Below are 9,303 nucleotides of genomic sequence, written 5' to 3'. Positions count from 1 at the left end.
GGGCCTGATGCATGGCAGACAGGTTGACATGGTCTCTACCCTCAAGCCCTTAGCTTTTGATGGGTCCTAGACCTCAAGAGATATGGAGTCTTATGGGGAAGAGTGAAGATTCAGAATCTGCTCAGCCTGGAGAAGGTTGAGCGGCTCTGGAAGGTGGACCTGATAGGACTTCAACAGGGAAAGCTCTATTTTCTACCCTACAGATGGGATTTTAGAGACCCGCCCCCTTAATGTTCTGCAGCTTCTTTGTGGCAGGACACAGTTTGCAGTAATTTTATTTACCAGAATGTCAGATTTAAATATGAACAGGTGACTGATAGTGAACTAGCTCTGCTTTGAGCAGAATAATTTGCCAGCTGACTTAGGATAACAATTGTTAGTAAACAAAGACATTTAAAGCGTTCAATTAAAATATGTTTACATATTCCAAATGTTATAATATTCATAAATGTATTAATAAAACAAACTTACATATCTCCGTGTATGTTACAGGCACATAAATCCAGTTTGAGACTTGAGACAGCATTTATGTACGTCAAGACTAAGGGTGAAATCCCACCAGGAAGGGAGTTTCCATTGTATGTGGCCAGGGTGGTGACCAGTCACAGGATGTGTCAGGGCTTCATGCGCACATGGTTTCTTTAAATGGTTACATGAAGATGTGGTCTCAAAGAGAAACTACAAATTCTATAGTTAATTTTTATGATTTGTGTTTTGATTGAAGACTAACTTCAGGTGTAGAATGCTCTAATAAAATCTGATTTTTGTTTATTTATTTTTTGAGACAGAGTCTCAAGCTGTCACCCTGGGTAGAGTGCTATGGCATCACAGCTCACAGCAATCTCACACTTTTGGGTGTAAGTGATTTTCTTGCCTCAGTCTCCCAAGTAGCTGAGACTACAGGTGCCCACCACAATGCCTGGCTATTTTTTTTTTTTTTTTTTTTTTGGTTGTTGTTGCAGTTGTTTTTTTGGCTGGCCTGGGCTGGGTTTGAACCCGTCTGCCGCGGTGTATGTGGCCAGTGTCCTACCCACTGAGCTGCCCCAAATCTGATTTTTAAATCATAGTTTTTCATTTAAAAATGTACACTTTTTAAGGAATTATGAAAGTGTTTTAGTTTATTTAGGAAAGGGCATTTGGGAATGTATTTTATTTTTGCTAGAGATTTTTCATGTAGCACAGAGGCAGGAATTCCCATAGTGCACAAATATGAGATTATATTTTTTAAGGTGAAAGCAATCAAAAGAAGTGCAGAAGGTAAACATAATGTCCTAACGATGACCTTACCATTTGTTCCTTAATAGGTTTTTCAATCCCAGCTTGCACCATTAAGTCACTTACATTCTTCTGTAAGTCCTCAATATGATTCCCCATTTCTTCTAGCACAGGAGGTTGTCTGGCATGTTTTAGCCAAACTCCGAGCATGTAAATATAATGGAAATTACCATTTCAAAATTTTTTATAGATGAGGGAGTTTTGCTTTGTTGCCCAGGCTGGCCTCAGACTCTTGGGCTCAAGTGATCCTCCCGCCTCCATCTCCTAAGAAGCTAAGACTACTGTACATTTGTGTTCCTTATACTTTATACTTGCCACACAAAGTGTCCTGTACTGCCCATCGAGCAGAAGTGAGCTACAAGAGAACAGTATTCATACATCAGCATGCCACACAAAAGTGCAAATGTAAATTTACTGGGTAATCCTAGGTAAATAATCACCTACTAATAGCAGACAACAGAAAGTGGACTACCATTACAGTATTTTGTTAAAGATAGAAAAGGATATTTCTGATGTTTAATGTTATAGTAAGAGCTTGAAAATGTTCTTGAAGTTCCTGAAACAGATTTTCTGCCTGAAAACATGAAATGAAAGGCAAGTGAATATAATATTTACTACTAGTGTAGGACATTTTAAGTATCTTGCAATAGACCCATCCATAAATGGTCCTTTGACTTTTGACAAAGGTGTGGAAGTATTAGGCTCAGAGGAAAAGGGAAGTCCCTGCAGAGGTTAGTGCTAGAACAGCTGGAGCCACAGGCCCACTGGATGGGAGGCCAACTTCCTTCTCGGGTTCCAGCGACTGGAAGGATCACACACCCAACAGACAGGAACCTTGGTTTCCTCAAGAATTCTTCAGATGAACGGAAAACCACCCAAAGCCTATCAGAGGCAGGTGTCTCCTCTTTTACAGTTTCGGATGTTTTATTAGCTGGTGTTGGAATTACAGAAAATGTGTACCAGGTGTACAGAAATAACCACTATTGTGACACAATAGTGGCCTCATTAGAGACACAAGAGTGTCTTCATTTCTATGCTGCTCTACAGCTCCACGTTGAAACCTGGCGCATTTGTATAAATTCAGTCCTCACGCCCTTGTGCTGCAGAGCACCGGAGTCTTCCCCCTCAGCTTGGCCAGGCCCAGAGGAACAGAGTCTGCAACAGGGCAGTCTGCAACGTCCAACCCGTTCTTGTAAAGTTCTTCTGGGCCCAGAACTCGAGGGAAGGATTCCGTGGGGGAGCAAGGGGGAGAGGGGCTCCCTGGGGGCGGCGTCGGGCTCCCACACCCTCCAGACGTCCTCCTATCCCGAAGACCCAGGCCGAGTGGGTAGAAGGATGGAGGAGGGGCACAGGGGCTATGAGGCACTCACCGCGTCCCCGCCGGGGCTTCAGGACCCCGCCTGTCCATGTGGCCCCGGGCCGAGGCGTGAGGTCCCGGGTCTCGTGGACCAGGCGCTCTGCTCGGCCCCCAGCAGCCCGGAGCTAGGCCGACCGCCCTGCGCGGACGCCTCGGGTCAGAGATGCAGGCGGTCGCCTGAGGAGCTAGGTCTGCTACTGTTGGTGTAATTGCACAGTAGAAGTGACATCAAGTGCGCAGGTCAGCGGCACGAACCAGTGCGGTGCAGGCAGGCCACTGTAGTCTCCAAAAGTCTGGGAAGACTGAAGCTGTGGACCCCGCCAAACACGGACCCGGCTCCCACAGCCCGGCACCACAGCCTGCCTTGTGTAGGCACAGCCGGTGTCCAGGCGGCGCTTTCAAACCTCCGTCAGGCGACCCGGGCCGGCCACGCGGCCCCAAACGCCGCCCGTCCTGTCCCTGTCACACGCGGGGTCCGCGCTCTCAGATCCCTGTGTGAGTCGCGGCCGCCTTATGGGCGACCTTCCAGGACCTGGTTTTGTTCACATGTCTGTACCCTCCGGGGCTTGAGGCTCTGTGGGGACCCAACTCAAGAAGGGCGCGGGGAAGGTGAAGGTGCTCATAGGTGAAACGCGCCACGCTTGTTTAGACGCCGCGTCACCAGTAGAACGAAAACAAAACCACCTGATTCACAGTCGCCAAGACTGCCAGGCAAGAAAGAACGGAGGGTGTGACAGGTGCAGCCGCGCCGCCTCGCCTCGCCTCGCCTCGCCTCGCCCCGCCCCTTCAAAGAGATCAGAAGAATGACCTCGTGCACCCAAGGGAAAGACAGCGCAGCAGCAGTGTCATCAACAGTCCGAAGGTGGAGACAACCCAAGTGCCAGAGGAGGTGGTGGATACAGAACGCAGCATATCCACACAAAGACACCCGCCAAGCACAGGAGCGCAGCCCCGCGCCGCGACAGCTGGATGAGTCTGTTCTTCACGTTGTGCTCTGTGAAAAAGCCAGTCCCAAAAAGACACACTTAACGTGTAGGGGAGTGTCCCAAACAGGCAGTTCCTTGGGGACAGACAGCGGATAGTGGCTTCTGGGCTGGAGGACCAGTGGCTAAGACTGCCCACTAGGAAGGGGATTCGTTTGGGAGAGGACCAGAAAGGTTCTACAGTTAGACTGTGGAGGTGGTTGCACAGCTCTGTGAACACACTAAACCACTGATTTGTTTCCTTTAAATGGGTGGAATTTATGAATTGTGAATCACATCTTAATGAAGCTGTTAAAATGATAATTTTCAAAGAAGCACGGCTATTTTCTTTCTCCGAGAGGGGCCTGGGCTGAGATGGGTGCAGCTGCCACAGACTGAGGAGAGATGGGAGGAGCGACAGGGGAAGACAGCCAGGGCTCCTGTGTCAGGAAGTTGCCAGTGTCTAGAGGGCAATAAGTCCAGGGGTGGTCCCCATCAGAAACAACTCTGTGGTAGCAAAGATCAGAACTCACTCACGAGAACTACAGGAAAGTGGAAAATTACTCAGGAGCTAGACCAGGCAAAGGGCTGAGCTGCGGCCTGCGATTTGCCAGACTCAACTCTGGAGATGGCAGAGGCTGGCACAGACGGGGTCCAGGCACAGGCACTACCCAGTAGACCTCTTCCTTTCTTTTTTCCTTCCAGAAAGTTCTAGAAGTGCTGCCCCTCCGTTACTCTGCAAGCGCTGAAACCAAAAGCTTCACCCCAGGAACAGCCCAGCATCACATTCACTCACAGTACCTGCCTTCTGCTGACTGTTGGGGACAGGTGTTAAGAACAGTTGGCCTTTATAGTAAAATAGAGAAAATTTTAACTCATAGTTTTTTAAGTAAGGACTAAAATCAATCTGTCTGTCTGCTTTCTTTCTCTATCTCTTGCTAGCAGCTCCCCCCATTCCCAGTTCCCTTTTCACAAGTCAATGAGGAACACAGGGGACCAAAAAGAAATATAAATTCTTCTCTTTACATTCACCAGCAACTTTGTCTTTTAGAATTTGCTCCTTTAGCCTCAAGGGTTCCTGAGTATCAGAAGGAACAATGGGATGTGAACATCTGGCTTCAGGATCAGAAGCACCTAAAAAAGTCTGTGTTCAACCTTGCCAGAGGAAAAAAACAAAATCACCCTTCATACCCACAGCACCCTGTGAACTTGGCTGCAATTACCTTTGTCCCCTCTTAAATTCAGGGAGTGTTTCACTTCATCTGGTGTTCTTCCTTTCTTTCTTTGGGATGCCAGGCCATCTTCTACTCTTTTCTCTTTCCTACTCTTTCTTTCTAAGGTAAAATAAACCTGTACTTTTATATCCTAATCTTGGTCTAGAGACATTGTTTTCTTCACCCTTGAGGAGCACTTGCTGAGCTTTCCACCCTCTTTGCTATTCCAGATTCAAGGGGAGAGAGGGCATATGGATGCTCCCTCCTCCTGGCAGAGGCAGGGGCAGGGGCAGGGAAGGCAAACTTGAGTAGGGCTCTACAGAGCCCCTAAGCACCAGAGTACTTGTCACCTTCAGGTGCTGCCCAGGAGTTGGTGCACACACCTCACACAGGTGTGCTTTCCCTACTGCAGACCTCATAGCTCTGTGCCCAGCAGGGGTATGAGGCATTGGGTATGAGGCAGTAAGCCCAGGAGCCCAAAGCTGTGGAAGAAGGGAGGAACCCCATCCTGACCTGCAAAGGCCCTCCTACTGCACAGGCAAGTTTCTTGCTGGGAGTTCCCTCTCAGGTCTGGCCTCCTGCTGTACCAAGGGACACAGCCCCAGGCCCTGTGGTGGCAAGGTGGACAGGTCTGGGTAGAACTCAGAGCCATGGAGATCTGATAGAGACTGAAAGGTGTAAGAAGTGGTCCCCAGAGATGATACTGTCAGGTTTATTGAAGCGGGGGTAGACTGCCTGGAAGTGAAGATGTGGTATCTGTGATGGGGCAATTGGAGACCTCTTTTATATGGGGCCCTATAGGGTGGGCAAATTCCACAGCTTGCCTGGAAGGTTGGGGGGTCCTTTGGTGTGAACTTCTTGAACTTTTCAGGAGTAGGGCTAGCCAGATCCTTTGTATCATTGTCTTTGGAAGAAAGGAGGTGGAGAGGGGAGAGTTCAGGTGGGGCTGTGTTAGGCCCCCCAACAGAGATGACCCAGCACCACCTTTCAGGGAGCAGAGTGAGGATGTTGGGTAGCTCCTAAGGAGGGAGTGAGGGCCCCTCACTGAACTGGGGGCCGGAGAGTGGGGGTTGGGGTTGGAGGTGGTGGTGAGGGTGAATTGGGGCTTCGCAGAAGCAACAGGGGAGAGCACCAGCAGGATAGAGGCTATGGTGCCACAATATGTTTTAGAGGGAGAGGCCAGATGTGGAGCCACTGCAGTGGTGGCTGGGGAACCAGTCGAGGTTCAGGTGGTTACATCACATCTCAGTGGGGCTTCACATAGGGGCTTGTGAACGTACAAACTCCTGGCCCTTGTTGAATCTGCTCACTAGCATTAGCAGAGGCCTAGGAAATGGCATTTCCACCACACACACCAATGGTGCTCCCGATGGAACTTGTGAAGTGGGAGGCCCGGCCTCCCAGGGCAGGCTGTATATATGGGAGGTACCAATGAGTGCCAATGGGAGGTGGGCAGGTGTGCTCAGTGCACCTGGGCAGCAGGAGAAGTTTCACAGATAGAGGGACATTTGAATGCCATGCCTGCAGAAGGAAGTGGGACTTATTTTTTTTGATGTCCTCTTTAAATCTTAAATCCCAAGACAACCAATGTGAGGCAAATATCATTACTAACTGCACATATGGGGATGAGGCTTGGACTCCAAATAAGTTGAATCTCACATAAGTTGTTTGAGATTGCAGGACAGGGCCAGGAGCAGGGGCTGGGGGCAGGGCTGGCAGGGCTGGCAGGGCACAGTGTGAGGTGCCTCCACTCCAGGCCTGCAGAAAAGACAGGCAGATAGAGGCCACCCCTAGCCCCACTCTGCTGGCTCCATTGTATGCAAAGGGACCAGGATCTTTTATTTTGCTGTGGAAGCCAGGGATCTGGGCTTCAGGTGGGTAAGTAACTGAGACAAGACAAGATAGTGAGTGATCTACCTTGAGCCCAGCAGTTTGAAGTTACAATGAATTATGATCATGCCACTGCCCTCTAGCCCAGGCAGGAGAGCAAGACCTTATATAAAAAATAAAATAAAATAAAATGTGAGGAAAAGACAAACAGAAATTTCCCCCAAAGACATAGAAATGGCCAATCAACATGTGAAAAGATGCTCAGTATCACTAGTCATTAGGGAAATGCAAAACCACAGTGAGATGCTACTTGCTATGGTTTTAATGTATCCCCCAAAGTTCATGTGCTAGAAACCTGTTCCCAAATGCAGCAATATTGAGACATACTTGTTGAAACCTATAAGAGGTGACTAGGTCATAAGGAGCCATCAGGAGGAGCCCTCAGGAGGGGATTAATGCCATTGTTGTAGAAGTGGGTTCGGTATCCTGGGAACGGGTAAGGTTAGCTTCTCTTGTGCTCTTTTTCTTTCTCTTGCACTTTCTTTCTCTCTCACACTTTCTTGCTCTTCTACCTTCTGCCACAGGACTGTTAGGTGTGGAGGGACCTCGTGTCAGGTCCCCATGTTCCTAGGTTCTTGGTTCCCAGTACTGAGGAATGGTTACTGGTACCAAGTCAACAGCATGAATGAGCAAAGCAAGCAGGTGCAAAGTGCCAATGTTTTATTTAAGATTGAAGCATAGTACAAAGAAGGAACAGTGAGCCTCCACGAGTAGAGAGACACCGAGTTTGACAAGATTTCTCCTTTTATGCTGAGTCCCTAATTTTATGTTCAGTGGGGGGTGGCATATTCATGGTTTTTCTTGGAAAAGGATGGAGAATTCCGGAATTGGGAACCCCTCCTCTTCTATCATTGTAAGGTAATTTCCAAGGGTTGCCATGGTTTTTGTAAACTGTCATGGCTCTAGTGGGTGTGACGTTTACTATGTTAATGAGGGTAGGTCATTAAGGGACACTGTTACCTCAGCTGTGCATATGCCCCAAAGACCCTCCACCAGGCTTGACAACATCTCTACCTTGTGGTTTCTCTACTTCTTTCTGAGTGGTCAGTCCTTGGAGACCTTCTTTTGGAAGGACCCACCAAAAACCAGTCCTTCAATCTTGGACTTCTCAGCCTCCGGAACTGTAGGAAATATAACTCTGTTTTTACAAATTACCCAGTCTTGGGTATTCTGTCATAGCAACACAGGCATTAAGAAGGGTTGGCCAGGGCGGCGCCTGTGGCTCAGTCGGTAAGGCACCGGCCCTATATGCCGAGGGTGGCGGGTTCAAACCCAGCCCCGGCTGAACTGCAACCAAAAAATAGCTGGGTGTTGTGGCAGGCGCCTGTAGTCCCAGCTACTCGGGAGGCTGAGGCAAGAGAATCACTTAAGCCCAGGAGTTGGAGGTTGCTGTGAGCTATGTGATGCCATGGCACTCTACCGAGGACCATAAAGTGAGATTCTGTCTCTACAAAAAAAAAAAGAAGGGTTGGCCAGGATGTGGAGAAATCAGAACCTCTATCCACTGTTAGTGGGAATGTAAAATGGTGCAGGTACTATGGAAAACAATCTGACAGTTCCTTAAAATATTAAATTAATATTAGAGATATTTAATATTAAATATAGATATCTAAATATTAAATATAGAATTACTATAGGATCCAGCAATCTCACTTCTGGGTATAATGCCCAAAATAATTGAAATCAGGGTCTCAACAAATACTTGCACACCCATGTGCATAGAGCAACATTGTTCACAAAATGTGTTCCACACATACAATGTAATATTACTAAGCTGTAGGAAGTTCTGGAATGTTGCAACATGGGTGAACTTTGAAGACATTTTGGTAAATAAGCCAGTTATGAAAGAGAAAATACTGTTATGCCACTTACATGAGATCTCTTTTTTTTTTGAGACAGAGCCTCAAGCTGTCATCCTGGGTAGAGTGCTGTGGCATCACAGCTCACAGCAACCTCCAACTCTTGGGCTCAAGCGATTCTCTTGCCTCCGCCTCCCAAGTAGCTGGGACTACAGGAGCCCGCCACTATGCCCGGCTATTTTTTGGTTGCAGCCGTCATTGTTGTTTGGCGGGCCCGGGCTGGATTCGAACCCACCAGCTTAGGTGTATGTGGCTGGCACCTAAGCCGCTTGAGCCACAGGCGCCGAGCCACATGAGGTCTCTAAAGCTACCTAATTTATAGAGAGAAAGTATAGGCTTGGCGCCTGTAGCTCAGGGGTTAGGGCATCGGCCACATACACCAGGGCTGGCAGCTTGAACCCAGCCCAGGCCTGCTAAACAACAATGACAGCAACAAAAACAACAACAACAAAAATAGCTGACCATTGTGGTAGGAGCCTGTAGTCCCAGCTACCTGGGAGACTGAGGCAAGAGAATCACTTAAGCCCAAGAGTTTGAGGTTGCTGTGAGCTGTGACATGGCACTCTACCAAAGGGAGATATAGTTAGACTGTCTCAAAAAAAAAAAAAAAAAAGAATTCCAGGATCTGGAAAACCCTTGGTTCTCTTTATCTCTCTCATTGTATTTTTTAATGTAAGTTTGATCTTTCTCAACTGTAATCTCTTTGACCCTCTCAGAAACCTTCTGCTATGCTGGGAACCCAAGCT

At 48.0% G+C, this 9,303-nt stretch overlaps 1 protein-coding gene across 1 annotated transcript; it reads right to left on the bottom strand.

The window, feature by feature from the left end:
• Positions 1-1,239: 1,239 nt before the first annotated feature.
• HSBP1L1 (heat shock factor binding protein 1 like 1) lies at positions 1,240-1,906 on the bottom strand. Its single transcript, XM_053571358.1, has 2 exons — positions 1,785-1,906; positions 1,240-1,384 (listed from the first exon to the last, which is right to left on the bottom strand). Exons 1-2 carry the CDS (start codon positions 1,904-1,906, stop codon positions 1,240-1,242), a joined length of 267 nt encoding a protein of 88 aa, XP_053427333.1.
• Positions 1,907-9,303: the final 7,397 nt, after the last annotated feature.

This window comes from Nycticebus coucang, chromosome 19 (genome assembly GCF_027406575.1).
Source record: "Nycticebus coucang isolate mNycCou1 chromosome 19, mNycCou1.pri, whole genome shotgun sequence".
Classification (NCBI taxonomy): Eukaryota; Metazoa; Chordata; class Mammalia; order Primates; family Lorisidae; genus Nycticebus; species Nycticebus coucang.
The sequence above is the reverse complement of the archived record's forward strand: the minus strand, read 5'-3'. Positions and strand labels throughout refer to the sequence as shown.

What these genes read in the sequence shown, in the direction of transcription:
- HSBP1L1 (XM_053571358.1), bottom strand. Translation starts at nt 1,906, where the DNA reads ATGTCCTACACTAGTAGTAAATATTATATTCACTTGCCTTTCATTTCA. An exon ending in ACTATAACATTAAACATCAG is followed by an intron (nt 1,385 to 1,784) that starts AAATATCCTTTT and finishes ACAACCTCCTGT; the next exon opens with GCTAGAAGAAATGGGGAATC.